The 24,501-nt window shown below is 40.8% G+C and overlaps 1 protein-coding gene across 1 annotated transcript; it reads left to right on the forward strand.

Annotated features, from left to right (window-relative positions):
* The first annotated feature begins 2,152 nt into the window (after positions 1–2,152).
* On the forward strand, positions 2,153–22,885 carry wbp1 (WW domain binding protein 1). The gene is made up of 4 exons (XM_060913357.1): positions 2,153–2,339; positions 8,753–8,855; positions 9,646–9,813; positions 13,868–22,885. Exons 1-4 carry the CDS (start codon positions 2,277–2,279, stop codon positions 14,335–14,337), a joined length of 804 nt encoding a protein of 267 aa, XP_060769340.1. The 5' UTR covers positions 2,153–2,276; the 3' UTR covers positions 14,338–22,885.
* Positions 22,886–24,501: the final 1,616 nt, after the last annotated feature.

The raw sequence follows: 24,501 nt of genomic DNA on the forward strand, positions 1-24,501 counted from the left end.
TTGTCTCTGTGTCAGCCCTGCGATGATCTGGTGACTTGTCCAGGGTGTACCCCGCCTCTCGCCCATAGTCAGCTGGGATAGGCTCCAGCTTGCCCTGCACAGGATAAGCAGTTATGGATAATGGATGGATAGTTGGGGACGGCACGGTGGTGTAGTGGTTAGCACTGTCACCTCACAGCAAGAAGGTCCTGGGTTCAAGCCCCGTGGCCAACGAGGGCCCTTCTGTGTGGAGTTTGCATGTTCTCCCCATGTCTGCGTGGGTTTCCTCCAGGTGCTCGGGTTTCCCCCACAGTACAAAGACATGCAGTTTAGGCTAATTGGGGGCTCTAAATTGACTGTAGGTGTGAATGGTTGTTTGTCTCTGTGTCAGCCCTGCGATGACCTGGCGACTTGTCCAGGGTGTACCCCACCTCTCACCCATAGTCAGCTGGGATAGGCTCCAGCTTGCCTGAGACCCTGTAGAACAGGATAAGCGGCTAGAGATAATGGATGGATGGATGGATGGATCCGGTTTCCCCCACAGTCCAAAGACATGCAGGTTAGGCTAATTGGTGGCTCTGAATTGACCGTAGGTGTGAATGTGAGTGTGAATAGTTGTTTGTCTCTATGTATCAGCCTTGCGATGATCTGGCGACTTGTCCAGGGTGTACCCTGCATCTCGCTCATAGTCAGCTGGGATAGGCTCCAGCTTGACTGGGACCCTGCACAGGATAAGCGGCTACGGATAATGGATGGATCGTTGTATGAATGTGTGAACGGTGCCCTGCATACCTGTCAACCCTCCCGTTTTTCCCGGGAAATCCCTTATTTTGACTTATTTCCCGCTGTCTTCCCGTTTTTTTATTTTCCCGAAAATATCCCGTATTTTCACAATATAAAAAAGTCGGTAGGTCCAGAATTCATGACGCGCCTCTGACAGGAGTTCACAGCAGGAAGTTGGGCCATGAATTCATGTCCCCCGGAGGCGAGGCTGAACAAGTGATTAGGTCCAGTGTTGCCAGATTGGGCGGTTGCCCTCCCAAGTTGGGCGGTTGCCCTCCCAAGTTGGGCGGTTGCCCTCCCAAGTTGGGCGGTTTCAAGTGCATTTTGGCAGGTTTTTAACATATTTTGGGCTGGAAAACGTCAGCAGTATCTGGCAACACTGATTAGGTCTGAGGTGAAGATGGCGATGCTAATAGCTAAGAAAAACATTAGCCTCTCTTTCTTTGATGATTTCAACAAGTGCGTGGCTGGAATGTTCCCAGACTCTTCCATCGCAAAGAAATTTTCCATGGGGAAAACGAAATCCTCCCAAATAATCAAAGGTAAGCTACACATGTTTACATTAAGTATGTCCTGGCTAAGACCTCATAAATAGCCTAGTGTAAACTAATTGGTGTATTAACTGTTTTATCCACTCATTGTCTATTTTATTTTCTATCTGAAACTTACCCATTTTAAATCACTCTTGGTTTAATATCTTATATTACTCTATCTATCTATCTATCTATCTATCTATCTATCTATCTATCTATCTATCTAGTGTTCCGAGGCCATGACTATGGTAAAACCATAATAAATTGCAATGGAATTGAATTTATTGACTGGTTATATAATGACCTTTCTTATTTTAACATAAGATACGTATTTTAGCCCTTAATTTGGGAAATAACTGGTACCACTGAAAGCAAATAAAAATAAATGTATAGTTTATTCACAAATGCACTCTATAAACCATATTGAGTTTGGGTCTTGGCTATCACCAACATGCACCAGAGTACAGGAAATCACAAATACTAGATAGAAAATTGCCCCCCATTCAACTACACACCCACTTTTGGTGAAGGGTATGACTTTCCGAAATTTTCCCTTTAATATTTTGAGTTAAAAATCTGGGAAATATCCCTTTTTTTCAAACCTCAAAGTTGACAGGTATGGTGCCCTGGTGTTCCACTCTGAATGTATTCCCAGGATAATCTCTAGATTCTTCTCCATTCTAACCAGAATAAAGCCAGTAGATTAAGAAACAAAGACCTTTCTATACTTTGAAATAAGGTTAAGACTATACCAGGTTAATAATGATCGCATCCTGGGTCACCAGTGGAAACATGGTGGAAAGTCGCCCCCTACAGCCGAATTGCGGTGGGTTCTTTTGGGTATTGCTTTCAGGGGGCTTGCCTCAGTGCGACCTGACTGGAAACAAAAATATGTCGCTCGACCTTTGTGTCGGTTATTCTACCGATTAATTGTTTTTAAAAAATAATTTCTATCTGGTTTCCGGCGCTTTCTTAGCGAAGATGAGGCAGAAAACGCTGGGTTCTGTCGTGGGTTTGCTTTGCACAGGGGCCTGTTTGGCGCAGGTAAGCCGAGCTGAGCGCTTTGGATGCGGCCGTTTGTGTAACTCGAGCTCCGGGCTCACAGCTGGACGCAGGCCCTCTATTGTGCTACTGTTTTTGTTTTCGACATAAAAGAACCTGGGTACGAAATTCAAATGGATAAAACATTAACCTGATAAGGACGACATGACATTGAGGTTTAGCCGGATGGGTTTTTCCCCTGGTATTCTTAATGACCCAGAATATTTGTCTTTAATGGAAAGTATTTTTATTTCTTTCTCCTTACTTTATAAAAGCTAGCTGTGTTAGCCTGACACGGAACTAGCCGGCTAACTGTAACGGCATCAAGGTGAACAATAGTTCGGTTGTTATGAATCATGAAGAGATGTTTGTAAAAGTTGTCATTCAGTTCACGGTTAAAGTTACACTCCAAGTTGGTTAAATCGATGAGTTGAGCTTTTAGCTCGCTATAATTTGTATTTTATTTTCCAGAAAGTGTAGTTATTTGTTAGCTAGCCGGCGATAATCAAGGCGAGTAAGGTTTCTTGGACTGTGTGAATTAGCATGCTGGCTAAAGTTCCTCAGAAACTAGCCGACTTTCTAATTTGTTTAATTTTTTTTTGTCTAAACGTGTCGTTTTAACTACACGATAATATAATTTTGATATTTATGTTTTTTCCTCCCAAGTGTATTCGAGCAGTTTCACTTAAAGGATTTAAATGAAGCCTTAGACTCACTAGAACTTTATTTTACAGCTTAATAAACCACTTTTTGTGAGGATTTAAAAAATTTCTTACATTGAATAAGTCAACTTAATTTACCTAAAACATACTTTTTTGGCTTGTTTATTTATGTAAAACTTGTCTGGAAAGAAAGACATGACAGAAAATGGTTCCTATTCCATTGTACAGTATGCAAAAAAGCAAATTATTTAACATTTATTTATTTCTACTTCATTTCTCTATACAGTGCACATTAAAGTGGATGACTCAACCTTTACATACCTAACAATTAAAGCTTAAATTCATAAAATATGTGTTTGCAGGCAGAATAACCCATTATCGGATGGATATCAGTTTATTTAAGTGGTCTTATGAAAAACTTTTAAATATCTGAGTATTATTTTTTTGAGGGTGTGTTTTAGCCTAATACTCTGGTTATTTAGTGCAAGATATCAGAAATTGATGTCTTGGGTTTTATATACTGTATATCTTTTTATGTCTTTTGGGGTTTATATATATATATATATATATATATATATATATATAAAAAAAATGGGTCTGTCTCAGAAATTTGGTCTTGTGGGGGTCCCCCACTAAATGTACTCAGTCAATAAACTATACGGTTTTGAATGGTGATGTTGGTTTTAATTTGAAATAAAATGATGAAAGAAATAATACAGGTAAAACTAAATCTTTGATGTGAATATCTGGGACATGATAAATGGTTGACTACATTGCATTCCCTTAAAAGTTATAGTCCACTGAAAAGTCTACAGTTATCACGAATTGTATTTTAAGTTGTAACTTTATACACCTAAGGATTGGTGCACTCACAGAATAATCATAACCGTAATAAAACATCACGCAAAATATTTCATCACCGTTGTAACTCCATTTTCCGCAGACCCAAAACCAATACGATCGTGTGTTTTGATCTAAACGGAAAGCCTCAGGGTCAAGGTCATGACCTCACCAAAAGTAGTAACTTAAAATCACTACGCCATATAAAAATTTAGTTATAAATCTGCGATTTTGTTTTTTAAAACGAAAGCTGAAAGTTAGGTATAGAATATGTTTCTTACAGAATATGTTACGATGGTAGCTGGTCTTGTATGAATTTCTGAGCTATAAAATGAGTTGTGGTCTATTTTTTACCGTAGCGTGTTATTTGTGTGCGGGGAAGGACACACATTAACAATTTGCATGTGTAGAATGGAATTTTCCACTCCAACAGTTAGAAGTTGATCGTGCTTCCATTTGTGGTCTTTGTTACGCGAGTGATCTGTTCGGACGTTATCAATGAAAAGGTGAGTTTCGACAGTTTTATTTTGTTTTAGTCTGGCAGTATAAGGCAGCAGAATGTTTTTTGTTTCTTTTTCATCTTACTTTCATATTTCGTAGTTGGCTAATATTTTGCGACCATGGTCAATTTAGATCGAACTTTTGATAGAATCTACAGCCAGTCATTTTGCCCCGCCCCCGCCTCGCGCTCCGTCCGGTGCGGTAGTGATGTCCCGTTGCTCGCGCGCCGCAGCAGAGACCCGCGCGACCTTCAGCCGGTACAGTCGCTGTTCTTTTACCACCGCCGTTATTCTCATCTTTCCAGTGTGTTCTTGATTTTTCCATTGTGTCCTATTCCGCCATATCAAATACCCAAACTGCATCATATTATTCATATTTAATCAATTCAGTCATCATAACTTGGCATTTTTAACCCAAGCAATCAAAAAGAGGAAATTTATTCAATATTTTCACTCATCTGTGAAGGAGCGGCTTTAATTCTTCATGATGTAGTTATTTTAGATGTAACTCAATTTTGCAAAAGCATTTGAATTGCAATCAAAAAAAATTTCCACAGAGGAGGCCAGATAAAGCAAGATACTATCTTTATTCTTGTTAAACATAAGGGTTGTTTTACAATCAGGGTACAAAGTTTGTGTCACAGGCGTCCAAAATTCAAATTGATTCAAACTGGTTCTCGTACCAGTTTTTAAGTGAAAGAACAGATAGGCATGTGTAATAGTTTGTATTATAACAAGATTAAGTGTAGCTTTAAGCAGGGCTGGGAGAAACAAATGAAGTGATTCTCGGAGAGGACTTTTTTTTTTCACAATTCAGAATCCACGACTTCCATAGTGCTTTTAAATACAAGGCTGTAAGCTTTGTGTTAGTTGTCTCTAATATTTATGTCCCAATATCTCGACCACATTTTAGGATGAAAATAATCATTTTAGATATGTTATTTTATATTGAAAAATTAGCTGTCTCGGAGAGGATTTTTTTTTTTTTTTGGACACAATTTACATACTAATTTGATCAAAATAGTCTGAAAACTTACTGGCATTCAACATTAAAACTTAACTATGTTTCCAATGATATGGAACCAAATATTTGTTTTATGGTATAAAGAATGATTTAAGTGCATCCCTTTTGGAGCTACCTGTGGTCAAAAAAGCACTTTTTCTTAATGACACAAGTAATTTTGCTAAATATGACATATATTGCCATACATTCACCAAAAATAACGTTATCACCAATTTTTTTTTTTGCATGGTAAATAGAGCTATCACAGGGCTACAATAAACAACCAAGTTGATTTCGTCAAGCCTTTTGATATTGAAGATAATAAGTGTTAAATGTGATTTTTAGCTTGCGTACCCTGATTGTAAAACAACCCATAAAAGAAACCTTGAGTGTTAGGTAAATGCAAAAAAAAAAAAAAAAGTAAAATTAGAAAATTTATTTTTTGACCGTAATGTCCCAAATGAGAGACCAGTTAGTACTTTTGCACTACTCCTTCACTGCCTTATCTTTTTCTCTTTATATATATATATATATATATATATATATATATATATATATATATATATATATATATATATTATGTATGTATGTATGTATAATTTATTTTGCTGCTGTAAGAATGTAAATTTCCCCTTGTGGGATAATAATAAAAGGCTATCTTATAATAGTATCTTTTTAGTTTTCTGTAAAAAGTAGAAGACACAACCCACCCAAAACTATTATTTCTACTTGCTAGCATATGTAAAGATAGTGTGGCATTATTTTAATTTATCTCCTTTCCACATAGTATCGCTATCCTGACTTTGTATCTCATTATTTTGATTTGTGATGATTTTTTTTCCGTATTAGTCTCAACTTTCTGTCTCACAACCTACAGTTTATCAGTAAGACCAATTTATTCAATGTTAGCTTTTAATTCTCATTCTGTATACCGTTTCCCATGTAAGGAAGTAAGCCAAGTGTTGTTTTAATGGGCAGGATGAGTAAGTCAGAATAACGATATAGTACTTCAACATAATGGGCTTCCATTGAAAAGTTGTAACGTACGTCTCAGTTTTAGTATTAAAACATGGACTGTTGAATTTGCAGCCTCTGAAATAAATATTTAGTCGTACATGAAGATGACTCGTTAGCAGGCAGTCATTTTGAGATGACTATGCTTTTAACGAAACAACCAATAAGAAGGGTATTTGGGTGGGATGGATTGAATATGGACTATGTGTAAGATAATGAAACAATGGCAATTTGATGTCTGTAAAATAGTTTTGAATACTTATAAGCAACTTGATTTAGAAAGAAATGATGCTTCGCTTTTTATGACGAATGTGCATCTCCATCATTGAAGCTGATGCGATAGATATCCTGATGCATTGCCAACAACCCGATACAGCAACTACGAACGCAATTCGATATGATGACAGTGCAGTTCGATTGAACACAATGTGATGTTCATCCCAAATTGTATTTTTCTGTTCTTAATTGGGACAGGCACGTTGTAAACTTCTATGCTGGTGCACCGATGCAAGTCTGTGAAACTTACCATCCCTAACTTTTATTACTGGGAAATATACAGTGGTGCTTGAAAGTTTGTGAACCCTTTAGAATTTTCTATATTTCTGCATAAATATGACCTAAAACATCAGATTTTCACACAAGTCTTAAAAGTAGATAAAGAGAACCCAGTTAAACAAATGAAACAAAAATATTATACTTGGTCATTTATTTATTGAGGGAAATGATCCAATATTACATATGTGAGTGGCAAAAGTATGTGAACCTTTGCTTTCAGTATCTGGTGTGACCCCCTTGTGCAGCAATAACTGCAACTAAACGTTTCCGGTAACTGTTGATCAGTCCTGCACACCGGCTTGGAGGAATTTTAGCCCATTCCTGCGTACAGAACAGCTTCAACTCTGGGATGTTGGTGGGTTTCCACACATGAACTGCTCGCTTCAGGTCCTTCCACAACATTTCGATTGGATTAAGGTCAGGACTTTGACTTGGCCATTCCAAAACATTCACTTTATTCTTCTTTAACCATTCTTTGGTAGAACGACTTGTGTGCTTAGGGTTGTTGTTTTGCTGCATGACCCACCTTCTCTTGAGATTCAGTTCATGGACAGATGTCCTGACATGTTCCTTTAGAATTCGCTGGTATAATTCAGAACTCATTGTTCCATCAGTGATGGCAAGCCGTCCTGCCCCAGATTCAGCAAAACGGGCCCAAACCATGATACTACCACCACCATGTTTCACAGATGGGATAAGGTTCTTATGCTGGAATGCAGTGTTTTCCTTTCTCCAAACATAACGCTTCTCATTTAAACCAAAAAGTTCTGTTTTGGTTTCATCCATCCACAAAACATTTTTCCAATAGCCTTCTGGCTTGTCCACGTGACTTAGCAAACTGCAGACGAACAGCAATGTTCTTTTTGGAGAGGGGTGGCTTTCTCCTTGCAACCCTGCCATGCAAAACCATTGTTGTTCAGTGTTTTCCTGATGGTGGACTCCTGAACATTAGCCAATGTGAGAGAGGCCTTCAGTTGCTTAGAAGTTACCCTGGGGTCCTTTGTGACCTCACCGACTATTACACGCCTTGCTCTTGGAGTGATCTTTGTTGGTCGACCACTCCTGGGGAGGGTAACAATGGCCTTGAATTTCCTCCATTTGTACACAATCTGTCTGACTGTGGATTGGTGGAGTCCAAACTCTTTAGAGATGGTTATTGTAACCTTTTCCAGCCTGATGAGCATCAACAACGCTTTTTCTGAGGTCCTCAGAAATCTCCTTTGTTCGTGCCATGATACACTTCCACAAACGTATTGTGAAGATCAGACTTTGATAGATCCCTGTTCTTTAAATAAAACTGTGCCCACTCACACCTGATTTCAAGCAATGGGATGACAAGCACCTGACTCTAATTTCACCTTCAAATTAACTGCTAATCCTAGAGGTTCACATACTTTTGCCACTCACAGATATGTAATATTGGACCATTTTCCTCAATAAATAAATGACCAAGTATAATATTTTTGTCTCATTTGTTTAACTGGGTTCTCTTGATCTACTTTTAGGACTTGTGTGAAAATCTGATGATGTTTTAGGTCACATTTATGCGGAAATGTAGAAAATTCTAAAGGGTTCACAAACTTTCAAGGACCACTGTAATTAAGCTAATTGCTTCACTGTTTCTAGCGATGCTACCAAAATCTGAGTACTGACTGATTCATGAATACTTAGTTTTCCTATTATTATAGACATGAATATAAACATGTTGATTGAATTATATCTGAAATTAGCATTATTTTGCAGCTATAAGGTTATTGGTAATATGTAATACATGCATGCATGTAATGTAAATATTGCAGTTTTGTGTGCTATTGTTAGTTAATGTTATTTATGATTTCACAGGGCAAGGAGTTCTGTTTCGGGGTGAACAATGAGAAGTACAGATGTGAAATGGGCTACTGTTGCGGCGAGACGGAGTGCTGCACGTACTACTACGAGCTGTGGTGTGAGTGTCATACACTGCCCTGCTTTGTTTTTTTTTTTTTTTCTCCTCTTGGCTTTCTGATGTCTTTTTGTCAGCCTGAACTTGGGGCCGACTGGTACACATGAGCTCGAGAGAGGTTTACTCAAATCTAAACCCATCTGTCGGTGTGTAATTTGCATCTTTTTGCTTGTACGAATCATGTGCAGTGTGAACGGACAGTATAGTGGGAACAATCAACCCGTGCTAGTGAAGAACTTTATTTCGAAATTTTAAAAGAAACCTACACTCACCGGCCACTTTAATAGGAACTTGTTCTTGATTCTAAGATTCCTGTTCTTGGCTGCAGGACTGGAACCCAATGTGGTCTTCTGCTGTCGCATGCTGAGATTCTTTTCTGCTCACCACGGTTGTAAAGAGTGGTTGTAGGAGTTACTATATCCTTCCTGGCAGCTCTTTGAATCCAAGGTGTTTCCATCCACAGAACTGTCGCTCACTCAATGTTTGTTTTTTGTTTTTCGCACCATTCTGTGTAAACCCTAGAGACTTGGTTGTGAAAACCCCAGGAGATCAGCGGTTTCTGAAACACTCAAACCAGTCCATCTGACTCAAAGCTACAGTGAAAGAAAATCACACTCTGAGATCACAATTTTTCCCATTCTGATGTTTGAACATTTTAACTGAAGCTCTTGGTTTGAAGCTCATGATTTTACGCATCGTGCTGCTGTCGAGGGATCGGCTGATTAGACAGCCGCATAAAACAGCGAGTGGGTGGGTGTTCTTAATAAAGTGGCATCCGTGTGTTTGTATTCAGGGTTCTGGCTGGTCTGGACTCTCATCATCATGCTGAGCTGCTGCTGTGCATACAGACACCGGCGTGTTAAGATGCGCCTGCAGCAGGAACAGAGGCAGAGAGAGATCAGCCTCATGGCTTATCAGGGAGCCTCCAGTTCCTTCATCTCTGCACCACCTCTCAACCTGCGTAAGTGTGCCTCTCTGATCTGATAGCAGGAGCTTGTTTTCTGTTTCCTTTGGCGAGAAGCCTCAGCCAGAAGGAAATCTGAGTGTTTACGTCGTCTCATTATAACATTTAACTCTGCAGCCTCGGCTCGGAAATGACTGAACAGTCCAGTGCTGATTACATCTGGACTACAAGGAATACAAGGTCGTGCTGATTAGGGTGCAGTGTAAGTTTGTCAGCACAGCGTTTGGTACCCTTTCTCACTGCTCAGCTTGGGCTTCATATGCTGTTTGTTTGTTTTTGCCCACATAGGTATACCCAAAATGTTTTCTATTCGAGAGATTAAACTATCAGGTAGTGGAGGTTGTGGTGGATTTATACATGAAGTTAAGTAACGTGAAAAGCTGCCAGTATCTATTTTCATTCGTTTCACTTTCATTTATTTATCCACATTATCTCAGATATTTAAGTTATTCCACAAAATCGAGTCGTACGTGAGCTGATAGCTGAAGAGGTGCGTAGTAGAGCCCTGCACTCCCGCGGGAGTCCCGCGGGACCCGACGCAAAGCAGTGCGGCGCGGGACAAATTTTGAAAGCTCATTGCGGGCGGGAGGGGCAGCGCACAATGCGGGAGCGGGCGGGAGAGGTGATAAACTGCAGTCCCGCTAACTAAAAACGTGTTTAAAATAAAATTTATAAATTATTAATTTATGTCTATCATATATAATTTGTGCTGGATATTTTATTTGGCATTAATAAAAACATTTTAAGATGCCTGAATTTGCGGATGTGGTCTAATCTCGCGTACGTTTCCGATTCCTTTCCGCTCTTCCGTGTTTGAGATCTCCGATCATGGCAGAAGAGCAGACTATCTCTGTAAAGCCTCAGCTGCGCATGCCGCCTGGCAACGCGCACCCTCGCTACGTGCGCTAGGTGAAGGATCGGTCAGTGGAGAGCTCAGCTAAGCTCAGCATGTTGGTAATTCCCCAAGCCAATGACAAGAACTTTCGTGAGAAATAACGCGAACGTCTGCATCATGTGGGATTTGCGGGCGGGAGCGGGACTGAAAATCATAATTCTTTGTGGGACCGGGCGGGAGCAGGACTGCACAATGCGGGAGCGGGACTGAAAATTCTGTCCCGCGCAGACCTCTAGTGCGTAGCGCCGAGTCGGCTATAAGCCATGTACGACAAGATTGAGTGGAATAACTGTTTTGTTCTATTCATATTCATTGGATTTTGAGAAACAGAGCTTGCTTTATATATTTATTTATTTGCAAATTTGATAAATAACTTTGAACAAAACGTCTGACAAAATCATTTCTTTTTGGGCTTTTTTTTTTCACGTTTATTGGATAGGACAGTGTAGAGACAGGACAGGAAATGAGTGGGAGAGAGAGACGGGGAGGGATCGGGAAATGACCTCGGGTCGGAATCGAACCTGGGTCCCCGGATTTATGGTATGGCGCCTTAGCCACCTGAGCCATGACGCCCCGACAAAATCATTTCTGCTTAGAATGTAAACAAACTGGCGAAATGACAGGAGCAATCTGTGAAAAATGCTGTAATAATTCTTGAAAAATAATAAAAAGATGTACATTCTTACCATCAAATACTTCTATTCCATATTTTGTTGCCCTTTTTTTGTGTGGGTTTTTTTTTTTTTTTTTAGGGTTTTGTTTTCGAGTAGTTTTTATTTCGTTCTCGGTTGGTTCAGCAACGCTCTCCGCCATTTTGTTTTTCTCTACTCACGGTATATGAGCTGATAGCCTGGTAGTAACCAATCAGAGCGCGTGATTGCTCATATCCAGTGAATGTGGAAAGAATAAAGAGCTTTATTTCACATTTATTAGTTGAAACAGAATCCATTTAATAAGGCTGGCACGATTCACCGATGCATCAATATACACTATATTGCCAAAAGTATTTGCTCACCCATCCAAATTATCGGAATCAGGTGTTCCAATCACTTCCATGGCCACAGGTGTATAAAATCAAGCACCTAGGCATGCAGACTGTTTTTACAGTTTGGAGCTGGCCCCTTCCTCTTCCAACATGACTGTGCACCAGTGCACAAAGCAAGGTCCAGAAAGACATGGACGACAGAGTCTGGTGTGGATGAACTTGACTGGCCTGCACAGAGTCCTGACCTCAACCCGATAGAACACCTTTGGGATGAATTAGAGCGGAGACTGAGAGCCAGGCCTTCTCGTCCAACATCAGCGTGTGACCTCACAAATGCGCTTCTGGAAGAATGGTCAAAAATTCCCATAAACACACTCCTAAACCTTGTGGACAGCCTTCCCGGAAGAGTTGAAGCTGTTCTAGCTGCAAAGGGTGGACCGACGTCATATTGAACCCTATGGATTAGGAATGGGATGTCACCTTAAGCTCATATGTGAGTCAAGGCAGGTGAGCAAATACTTTTGGCAATATAGTGCATCACGATTCGTGTATTGTATCGTCCATGAGTATTGCGATACCTTACCCTTAACTGTTCATTTTTGTTTTCAAACGATTTTTGTTGAAGCTCACAATTTTTACTTCCGTTCAGCTCCGAAGCATCTTGCAATGGAGGCTGCCATTTTGGATCTCGCTCCAAAATCCTGCTCGCTTAAACAGGGATCTGTTGGAAGCGGACGTGAATACGCGAGATTTCATTTCTAAGCCGGCGCCATCTATCATTTCTACCTTTAAAAATGTAAAGCAGTGTGGTGATAAGTCGCTCGTGGCTAATTAATCAGTCGTTATTTGAGAGATTTCACAAATACTATCGTATTTGTTAGAAAAGTGAAGGAGGATAAAATGCCCATAGCAAATGCTCTAATTGAGGACACATCTCCAGTTTAGAGAGATTTTGGGTTTAATAAAGGAAATTAGCATTTTCAACCATACTTTTCTTGTTTTTGTCTTTTGAATTACATTTTACCAAAATGTCAGATAACATACAGTGTATCGTGATGCGTATCGTGACCACCGTATCGTGACCCTACCCTGCAATGCCACCCTTACCATTTAAAAATCCTCCAGCACAATGGGCTTCCTGTGCACTATAAACGCTCACTACATAGGATGTAACAGAATGGTGTTGGGGAAACCTGTGTATGTCTGTAATAGTGATGGAGTCTTTCAGGTAATGTTGTATTTTATGGTCATCTTTTGCCAAAAGTAAAGTATTGGCACCTTTGGTGGTGGTTTCTACATCCAGCAAGCTTGCTGTGTGTCATCCTCAATTCTCCCTGTGAAATACACTACCGTTCAAAAGTTTGGGGTCACTTTGAAACGTCCTTATTTTTGAAAGAAAAGCCCTGTTCTTTTCAATGAAGATCACTTTAAACTAATCAGAAATCCACTCTATACATTGCTAATGTGCTAAATGACTATTCTAGCTGCAAATGTCTGGTTTTTGGTGCAATATCTCCATAGGTGTATAGAGGCCCATTTCCAGCAACTCTCACTCCAGTGTTCTAATGGTACAATGTGTTTGCTCATTGCCTCAGAAGGCTAATGGATGACTAGAAAACCCTTGTACAATCATGTTAGCACAGCTGAAAACAGTTGAGCTCTTTAGAGAAGCTATAAAACTGACCTTCCTTTGAGCAGATTGAGTTTCTGGAGCATCACATTTGTGGGGTCGATTAAATGCTCAAAATGGCCAGAAAAATGTCTCGACTATATTTTCTATTCATTTTATAACTTATGGTGGTGAATAAAAGTGTGACTTTTCATGGAAAACACAAAATTGTCTGGGTGACCCCAAACTTTTGAACGGTAGCGTAGTCATACCTAAGGAGGGGCGAGGAGTTTTAAAAGGTTCGACGTTGTTCAGGTATCGCTGTGTTCTGGAGTTTGATGGGAGGGGGAAGCACATGTAGAGTTGAGAAATCAAGTTGTTAGAAGTTGACAGGTGGAAATGGTCTTTCAGAATGGTTTCAGGCCCACTGTCAAATGACAGAGTATTTTCAAGTTCTGTTTGTAGTGTCCCTGTCCTAGCTTGGTCCTTGTACAAGAACTGTATCATGACTGCAGCAAGGGCTTTAAGTATCTGACCCGACACTCTTCTCTTTCCATTTAAGGCTTCTGGACGGACTGCAAGCTCCCTGACTATGAGGAAGTAGTAGGCCACCCTCCCACCCCTCCTCCACCTTACTCCGAGAATCCTCCAGAAAGCCCAACCTGCGCTCAGCCGTCTGTCAGTTGTTCAGAGTCAGCTGTGGTGTTGGAGGCGGCACAGGCAGAGAACGACGCATGCGAGTCGCAGGAACCGAACCTGGCGGCAGCCGCGGCCCAATCAGAACGCACCGAGCACGAAGAGCCGGACGTCCCCCTGGAAGAGGAGCTGAACACCAGACGGAGACACGTGACCGGCGACTCGGGCATCGAGATGTGCGTATGCCAGCTGGACACAGATGAGTGCTCAGGGATGGAGGAGGACGAGGGCAGGATGTGTCACGTGCCTGGTGGGAGCTGCTGCTTGGAGACACAGGCTCCCAGACCCAAAGAGATCTCACGCTCACCGACATCCAATGGAGATCATGTGGTGTGAGTCACATGACGTGTAACGTTGCCTGCACTCGAAGGGCATATGGCTTTGTCGTGGTTAGCATTTTTTTTTTTTTTTTTGAGCCAACCCATAAGGCAACCTTGAAGTGCACAAGGCAGGGCGTTGGCGTGTTTTGCCATTCAAATAACAGCTGAATAAAAATAAGGACTTGCTCTTATGCTATCGTTAACAATAACAAAATGATTAAAACATAGAGGGGATTTTTGTATTTAGTGGGTTGAACCTCGTTTATGCCATATTTTTTGGGGGGGGAAGTGAGAAGAAAGACAGACAGAAAGAGCCATGCTTTGAAGCTCCTTCACATTTCAGTTAACCAAATATCTCGCTTGTCTTTGTGGCCTGGAATGCCCCCTTATGGTTTTTTTAAATCTTTTTGTTTCCCCTCCTCTTCTATGTGACATTTCGGTTCAGCTGTGGCGTCATGGCTTTTCGGTCACTGACTTTCCTTGCACAGAGGCTGAAAGACAGCTTGAAACGGCGCGAGCGAGTCTGACTGCACGCTTTGTTTTTCACAAGGCTCTGCTAAAGAGAGTGCAGATGTGGGGCTGAGCTTCATCCCTCAGGAACAGAGGCACACTGAGGATCAGATAACCAACCATCACACGCCCTGTGCTTTGCAAACATGATGCAACTTGTTCACATTTGTTCATAACATATGGAAATAATGGCGGGCAGGGTAGCGTCAGTGGTTTGGAACGGCGTCCTTATTAGAATCTTAATACAGGGATGGGCCGTACAGCAACGTACTGATACTGACAACGTACCAGCAAAACAGCAGTGCCACGATATAACGACTTTCTTTTTCGTAGTCAAACACTTACAGGGCTAAAGGATTTAAATAGAAGTGAGAACGCACGTCATATCGTCCACGACTATTTCGCAGGTCGGAGCCTGAGAGTTTTGCAGCGTTGAAAATTTTGCCTTATTGCAGAAATGAACGCAAAACATCCGGGTGTCTTTAATTAGGCTGCTTTCACATGGCGGGCGTTTCTAAAGAAGGGGTTTAGCTTCTCTTTTACATTAGAGGCAGAGAATTTTCGAATATCCCAAAAATGCACTTTTTTTTTTACGATACATTGCTATGTTGTAATAATGCCAATTTTTGATGCATCATAACCTAAATCTCCTCTCATTAGTGTCCAGACTGATTTTTCACCAGCATTCTGTCCTCCATGTTGTCTTTTTTTTTTTTTTTCTTTCGTGCCCATTAACTTGTGACCTGATTGGTCCGGAGGGGAAAAAATAAACACGAACAAAAATGCTAGACGTCACATGACTGTGACTGGATAAAATTGCGCACCGACCGAGTGTGAAAGCAGCCTTTGCGATCTCAAATTAAAGTCTTGTTTCTGCTCCAGAATCATTTCTCTGCAACGTTGGGTTTGAAGCCAGCATATAAGATATAAAGAACATTTTTGACGAACATTTCTGCTCCCTATTTATTGAGGAGTGACACTGCCAGCTTCACCTTGGACCATATGCTTGTAAAGTTAGCTTGTATTTAAAAGGAAAAAAAAAAAAAAAACAGTTGGCAACTACCTTCTCGCTAAAATAAATGTAATTCAGTGCATAATACATACCAAGGGGGTTTAATAGCTACTAATAACAAGGATTTATTTTTTTCCCTGAAAGAAATGGCCGATGTTGTGGAATTATTATTATTTTTTTTATTATTTTTTGAATACTCCAGCGTGAAACTTGTAACACAAGCCCTGACGTTGTAATTGCCACTCGAGAAAGGAAACTCACATTTGATACCACTTTTGTAAAGTGACTCCGTTGCATTAAAGGAATACTCCAGCATATTTTTCAACCCTTTTTTTAACCGAATCTGTAACATGCGTGCGATTTAAGATGTAGAATAAAAGAGCAAACCTGTTTATACCACACTTGCTTACAATGGCAGTGTAAAGGGCAGTTGTTAAAAACTTGTGCATGTTTCCTCCAATCAAGAGATTTAAAAATATTTCTGTGAACTTCATTTACAATCCCCATCGAGTGAAGGATTCACGAAACTCCGTTTTGCATAAACGCTCTTTGGTGCGGTTCAACAGCTGCCCTTGGGCTTCCATTATAAGGCGAGTTTAGTTTAAACAGGGTTTACGTTCTCTTCCAAGTCCGGCAGAGGTGCCAACTATGCCGGAGCGTTTACCTTTTTTGAAACGGCAGACACCTTTTTCAGATCAGCAGCAGTCAGAGAAATTAGTCCGTCTGATACACCATGAAGACCGAAGGGGAGCGAAGACGTGAGAGATGCGTGGACACGTTCATACGTGGCTAGGGTCTCTGGTTGATTTAAAAACTAGAAGAGAGACTTGTTACTGCTTTGATCACGATGTTTTCTGTTGGAAATAAAATTAGACGTCTTATCCATCGACATCGCCGTGCGGTAAAATGCTACGTTTTCCTTGTTGGCACCGCTGACGTTTATTCACAAACAAGCTTTACGTTCTTTTTTTCGGTACAGGAGAATGTGTTAATCTTTTCCACGTTAATAGCACACGCGCAACAGATGTGAAGCATCAGAGAGGTGTTGGCTGAAAAGCGGAGTCTCATCCAATGCTGCTATTTTGATCCATATTTGAGGGGCGTCAGAGTTTTTTATGCACGGATGTATGTACTGATGTGTTTGTTTTTGTTGTTGTTTTGAATTGTGCCGCACGACTGCGCCGGGTCCGAGTACGCTCTCTTTTTGATTATCTGCAAGCATTTATCGATCTTTTAGTAAGCTTGTTTTTGGAAGCCAAACCGAACTAAAACCTCCCATCGGATTTACAGACGTTTCAGCGAAGCTTGTTTGAAGCTTCTCGTTTGTATGTCGATATAAACGACCGAGCGAGTTCATGACACGCCTACAAACCTCCATAAAAGGCAAAGCTCGCAGTGAGCTGAAAACAACAAGATGGCGATGGAACTGTGAAAATGTGAAAGCTGATTGCGGTGTTCGCTAAATCTTCCAATAATGCAGTTCAGCCACTGCAGCGAGTCGGCAACTATAGACTTCAGAGCTCTCCTTGGATACGTACGTGAACGTTTTTCCGAGCTGATTACATCATCGTGAATTTCTTGTGCTTGCTCTTCATTGATCTCCAGTTTGATAAATGAGGCCCACTTGATTTAAGTATCTTGAACCACTCGATCATTTCCGTTCATTTGGGAATTCCTCAGCAGGGTGAAGGCAGCCGTGTGTGTGTTGCACTTTAAACGACACGCCAACATCGGCGATCCTGTAGAACCCATGTTGGCGCGTATAATCTGAGCAGAACCATGCTTGGCTCTCACAGCGTCCTCACTTTCCATCCACTTTCTGCTTCATTCGAGTGCACTGATTGACGACTGTTAGCACTTGCTCTCGTTCCTCTTATTGGTTGGATAAATCGAAGCCGCATGGATTTGCGTGGCTTTTTTTCGTCTAGTCATTTCACTCGTTTCATTCGTGTGTGTTCATAACCTGTGAAGATGATGAAACGTGTTGGTCGAAAAAAATGTTTCGACGCACCAAGAAGCTGCTTTGCTAGGCGACTGTAATGCTAATCAGAACATTTCGAGCGCGCAGCAGATGAACTTGTGGTGCTGCTTCGTTGTGGTAATGAAAAACCCACAAACGTTTTTATAGATCTTAATCCATACGTAGATGTTGAGCAGTTCTTATTTTTTACGTAAGACTACAGTCAAGAATTTAGGATTGGAGCTTCCAAGATGTAGATAATTGATTGAAAATGTGGGGTTTTTTTTGACGTTTCTGGTGATAATTTGGGTGGTTTAAAACAGGAAAAGTGAACATGCGGTGTATGTCCTTTCAATAGTGTAGATTTTTTTTTTTTTTTCTATTTCCCACGTTTCTGGAATATGAACGCTAGTTTCAACCATGGAGAAAAGAATATCAGTGGAAAACATCCCCCCCCCCCCCCTTTTTTTTTTTTTTTGTGCAGCAGCAGTATATCAAATTTTCGAATTATCTCAAATGTTGGATTTATTCTCTCAAAGATTTTGTTTCAAACTTTTTTGACATGACTGGTCAATTCAATCCAGTAGCTTCTCAGAATTTCATCTAGTGCACAGGTCAAAGCTGTTCAACAGGATAAAATGATTAGCTAGATTTGTTGTTAAGTAACTAGCTCACTGGGTTTATATCGAACGTTACAAGTTTTTAGCAGACGCTGTTATCCAGAGCAGAGGTGGAAAAAGTACCCAACTTCATTACTTAAGTCAAAGTAAGATAGATCCCACTGGTCAGATGTTACTCCGATACAAGTGAAAGTTGTCCAGTCCAATTTTTACTTAAGTTAAAGTACTGAAGTATTAAAAGTACATTTTCTGTCAACGCGTTGTTGTATTATTGCCACAACGCTTACAAAACCTAACGCCGTTACCAAAGACAGAAGTGTGAATTCACAAAATGAACGCATGCTGTGCCATCATGATGGTTTACCGTTAAGCTAGCTAGTCAGTGAAGCTCCACCTGACATGCTAGCAAACTCTTCAAACTCGAAATCATATTGGGTAGCTAACGCTACTAGAAAAGAAAGATTTCTACATTCTGTTTATTCGGCAAGATTATGCTAAAACATATTTCTGAAAGGACTTCAGATAAGTTAACGTTATTCATGTTAGCGTAACTCCATTTTTACATGCTAACTAACAGCGTCCAAGTTAACTAGCTATGTGTTGATGTTAGTCGTGGACAAGGCTACGGCAGCTTGGTGGGCAAATCCATAGAAAGTCATTTGACTAACCAGACTGCATAGCTACGTTTGCAACATTATCGCTAGCTCTAAAAGCACAGACAACTTCATTACAAGCTTTCTCTTGGAATAAAACGTTTACATCCCTCAATATGCTTCCGCAGGTTGGACGGCGAGTTTTTGTAGGCCGTGATGTGGTTCGTTTTCGGCAAACATTTAAAACAAAATGAATCTTTAATCCTTTCAGAAAACTGAAACATGGGTTCTAGGTAAAGCCATAAGCGCGTGCGTTCTCCAGAAGAACCGCCTCCTTCCATTCTGCCATCAACTGATCGTGTTCAAATAACGCTGCTGAGAAATCATTGAGCTTGATTTTATACAGTCTATGGATGAGACGTGACCCTAGTGATTACTGATTGGCTGTCTCCGTGTCACCTGCGACAAAACCATCACGTTTAAGAAAAGAAAAAACATCCACTTTCAAAACCGCTTCCGAGTAACAAGGACCTTGATAGAAATGTAGTAGTGGAGTGAAAAGTACGATATTTGCCTTTCAAATGTAATGAAGTTAAAGTCATAAGTTTCCAAAAAATACTCAAGTAAAGTACAGATACTCAAAGTGTACTTAAGTACAGTACTCAAGTAAATGTACTTCGTTACTGTCCACCTCTGGTCCAGAGTGATGTAGAACATATCCAGAGCAGCCTGGGGAGCAGTTCGGGGTTAGGTGCTTTGCCCAAGGGCACTTCAACCATTCCTGCTGGTCCAGGGAATTGAACCAGCAACCTTTTGTTCCCAAAGCTGCTTCTCTAACCATTAAGGCCAATTTATGCTGACAACCCAGTCCTCGCAGATAGCGTCGCAGACAGTGTCTGCGTAGCCCCCCCCTCTTCGCAGACTCTGTGCGCACCTCCCAAAAATTGCGACCACCGCAGAAGCCTCGCAGACAAGAGGGCTCTGATTGGTCCACTCTACATCTGCTGTACACGCACTTCCGCTTCCCTACTTTCCCGGTTTGTTTTGTTTTCACGACCGGCATTTTTAAAAACGCGAGCGAAGATGGAGCAGCACGAAGAGCGGTTGATTGAGGAAGTACGGACATCTATACGACTCCAGTTCTAGTCATTATAAGTAACCGGAGGATAAACACTCCACTAACCACACCCACCAACTACTCCTAGCGATTTCACGCCCCCTTGCGTTGTGGCGGTGAATAACATCGCGCACGCCTATTACTCCCCGCTCAACGATAAATTACAACTGTCTGCGAAAGCCTTGTCGCAAGAGCATGCAGAGGCCTTTAGGCTTCTTTACATAGTTGTTCAAGTGATGTCCCAGTTGGTGAACTCGTACATCTTATCCACAACACCTGCTGTTCTTGTTAAACGTATTAAAAAAAAATTTAAATCAATTTTAAAAAATACATACACACTATCCAACAAACATTCTCTTCAGTTAGCGACATCACTTGCATTCCTTGTGTAAATAGTCTGAAGTTAGGGTCTGTCTTCTGTTAACCAGTCACAATTGTTTCTTTAAAAAATGATCTGGGAGTTAGGAACATCTCAAATTGAACATTTTTGAAATCAGTCAGCATTTTTAAGATGAGTCCAAAATTTCAGAGTTAAAGTTTTGGCACAAGTCAAACTTATGAGAAGAGACATTTTCAGAATTTTATTTTTAGGTAGTAAGTCAAAAGCTGTATGAGAAGTCAAAAGCACGATGATGAACCAAAAAATTGGACAGAAATTAGATTTTTGAGCAGGTTTTACTTATTTTTTTTTTTTCTCTCTCTCTGTTTTTGACATACCGCTGCTGGGGAGGAGGGAAGAAAAATATTTTTCTTTCTTGTCTTTTCTACTTGGTTGAACTGGCTTCTGTACTGGACTGACCGTGGTGGTTGGAGAAAGGTTTGCCGATGCATGTGGTTGTGTTAGATGCAGAGTTGCATGTTTCCTGACTAGCAGTGTGATCTGAATGGGATTTGGTAGGTTTTTTTTTCTTCCCCCGTTGTTGGTTTTGTTTTTAATTTTAGGGAATGAAGCATTCAGCTTCCTCATATAATCTGTGGCAAATTTTTGCCCAAACAGAATGGGGCTATGTTTTTTTTTTTTTAAAAGAAAAAAAAGGTGGTGGTAATAATAATAATAATAAATAAGGGCTAGTAAGTAATTTAGTTTATCTTAAGGTTCATGTGACTCTTGCATATTGAAACGATTGTCCATTTCAACGCCACTGTTTGGCAAAAGTGTTGTGGTTGGTTGTTAAATGACCACCATGTTTCTGCAATTTTGTACTTTGATATGTGCAATGTTCTCTCTCTCTCTCTCTCCCCATCTCTGTGTGTACCTGTGGAAATATGTGTAAATCTCTCTGGAGAATTGCGTGACTGCACCTCTCTCTCTCTCTCTCTCTCTCTCTGGTCCTGTTACACTAAACAGCCTGAACATGGCAACAGAAACCGTGGTGACAACTCTGCAAGTGTTTTTAACCAAAGGTTTAGAGCAGTGATTTTTTTTTTTTTTAAAGTTACACGTCACAATTGAATTGCATGATTTTCAAAAATCAAGTAATGGTACCTTGAATTCTGTTGTTGGATCGTTCAGGAACAAAGTGTTTCAGCCCTGATGATAAACAAAACTACTGATTTAAAGCAGGTCAGGGGTCTGTGGACTTTATTTTGAAGTTAAAGGCGTTCCTGACTACAAATCACTTCTGGTTTCAAGGGAAAGCCTTGCAGCATTTCAGGGAAGTTCAGTACCTCTCCCAAGAATTTCGCCCTGATTCGACTCCCGATGGGGATGTTTATACTCGCCGTGCCTTGTTCTTTCCCAAGGAAATCACCTCCCCCTCTCTCTCTCTCTATTAATTTTTTTTTTTTTGTGTGTGTGTCTTCACACCTCTGTACTGTATCCAACTATAGGCTATGCACGCAAAGAAGAAAGGTAAAAGCTCTGCAGTGGTCGTCAGTCCAAGCAATACTATTCTCACTCCACATTGCACTGCATCTCGGTAGATGTCTACTTAGAGATGAGAAATAATTTGCTACTACGATCATTTTTGTACACGAACGCTTTTGTACATTTTGTCATTTTAAAGGGGGAAAGAAAGGAAACAACGAGCAAAAAAAGTTCGCCTCTGATTTTCAATAAGTCAGCTTGCAGTCCGTCTCGTGGACCCGCTCATCCTGACTCTGTTGATTCGATTTATTCATGTCTGTACGTACACTTGACCTCATCGATTGGTTGATTTATTACTGCCATGTTCTACTCGATACACAGCTTTGTGTCGATCTCCAAAAGCATCCCGTCTTTGTAAACAGTTTCTAATTTTGTTTCTCCAGTTTTCAGCGACTGAAATCCGAACCGTTGCCTCGCAGGACAGCAAGGAGATGTGGAGTAATAGAGCCGCGTCCTTGCATAAGCCTGTTCGAGGGCTGTATGATTCAAAGGGCCTGTTTTTGTCAAAGCCTTTTTTTTTTTTTTTGCCTGATACACTCTGTCTCATCAGGAGTAGGACAAAAGTCAAAATTTGTCACGCATCAACTGACTCTCTTCGCTTCATAATCCGTAATATCACATTCAGTTAAAAACGTGTACGCATTTAATTTCTTTGTTGCTTTATTTGTTATTTAGCAGAAGCAGTCAACGAAGAGCACAGAACTGTTTTTTTCTTTTTTGCTGTCACTTAGATCAAGCCAAAAAAACAGGATGGTGAAATGGAGGGAAAAAAAAAATCTGAAAAATCACCGCTGAAGTGTGTGGAAACTTCTAACACTGGGGTTAGTAAGAAGTCGGCTGTGTACTCTTTGTATTTTATTTTTGTAATAAAATCAATACAGCACACGATTGTTTATCTGATGTCTTTTTATTTGCTGAAAATGCCAAGCCTGACACACAACACTGATATAATTAGTAACATTACATTACAAACCACAGGCAGATGATCTTTCAGCAAGCCTGAACATGTAAAGCATGTCTGTCATTTCTGTAAAATCATTCGTGAACAAGAGCTTTCCAGAAAGCGTGCTCGGAAGTGACTCGGTGCTGCTGATGTGTTTGGGTCATTGTGCTTCTGTTTAATTTCCTCTCAGGAACTCTACAGCTCTTGGCACAAACAATGAAGTGATCCTGAGTCACATTCAGAAACGGCGCCTCAGTAACACAAGTGACCTTTTTGGCTCTGGCACATTGTCAAGGAGAAACAAAACTCATTTTATGTTAAACATGGACAGAAAGAAAGAGCACAAATGCTTCCCAGATCCTTTTGCAGTTGGTAACCGTAACTGCTGACTGTTATTTTAGGATATAATATTAATCAAATGCCATGGGGGGGGCAGAAATGTTTTAACTTGGCAATTTTTATTAACTTACAGCACCCTCTAGTGGACAAATGCTGTAAAACGTGGCTCAGGGTCTCAAAGTGCTGTGTATTAAATCTAGTAGAAAGTTAGTCAAAATGGCTCATCTCATCTCATTATCTGTAGCCGCTTTATCCTGTTCTACAGGGTCGCAGGCAAGCTGGAGCCTATCCCAGCTGACTACGGGCGAAAGGCGGGGTACACCCTGGACAAGTCGCCAGGTCATCACAGGGCTGACACATAGACACAGACAACCATTCACACTCACATTCACACCTACGGTCAATTTAGAGTCACCAGTTAACCTAACCTGCATGTCTTTGGACTGTGGGGGAAACCGGAGCACCCGGAGGAAACCCACGGGGAGAACATGCAAACTCTGCACAGAAAGGCCCTCGCCGGCCACGGGGCTCGAACCCGGACCTTCTTCCTGTGAGGCGACAGCGCTGACCACTACACCACCGTGCTGCCCCCAAAATGGCTCAAATCTACATAAAGACTAGCACACAATAGGAAGCTCAGTTTCCACCAATCACAGTGGAGTATTTTCCTACCAGACATGTACCAAAATATTTTATTTCCCTTACTAGAGCAATTTACCAATTCATTATTAATTAAAGAAAACTCAGAACTGGAAGTGGGCGTAGCGTAAATCAATCAATCTATCTTTAAAAAAAAAAAAAAACTACCAATATGTTCCTGGAAACAATGAAGAAAACAGGGGTATTGAAAACTATATTGTTTTTAATTGGCACAATACAGTAAGATATAGCAATTTGTAAATGATAACTTATTTAAAGTCCTGAACTTTTACACTTTCTCAACCTCAGCTACATTACTCAAGTTCATAATTGGGAACGCTAATGGTTAGGGAAGCAGCTTTACGACCAAAAAGTTGCTGGTTCGATTCCCTAGACCAGCAGGAATGGCTGAAGTGCCCTTGAGCAAGGTGCCTAACCCCCCAAATGCTCCCCATGTTGCTCTCGGTATGTTGTACATCACTCTGGATAAGAGCGTCTGCTAAAATACCTGCAATATAATTCTTACTTTTTTTTAATCTACTTAGTTACATATAACAGTCCTGGAGGTAGTGGAGCTGAA

Source organism: Neoarius graeffei, chromosome 28 (genome assembly GCF_027579695.1).
Source record: "Neoarius graeffei isolate fNeoGra1 chromosome 28, fNeoGra1.pri, whole genome shotgun sequence".
Lineage (NCBI taxonomy): Eukaryota > Metazoa > Chordata > Actinopteri > Siluriformes > Ariidae > Neoarius > Neoarius graeffei.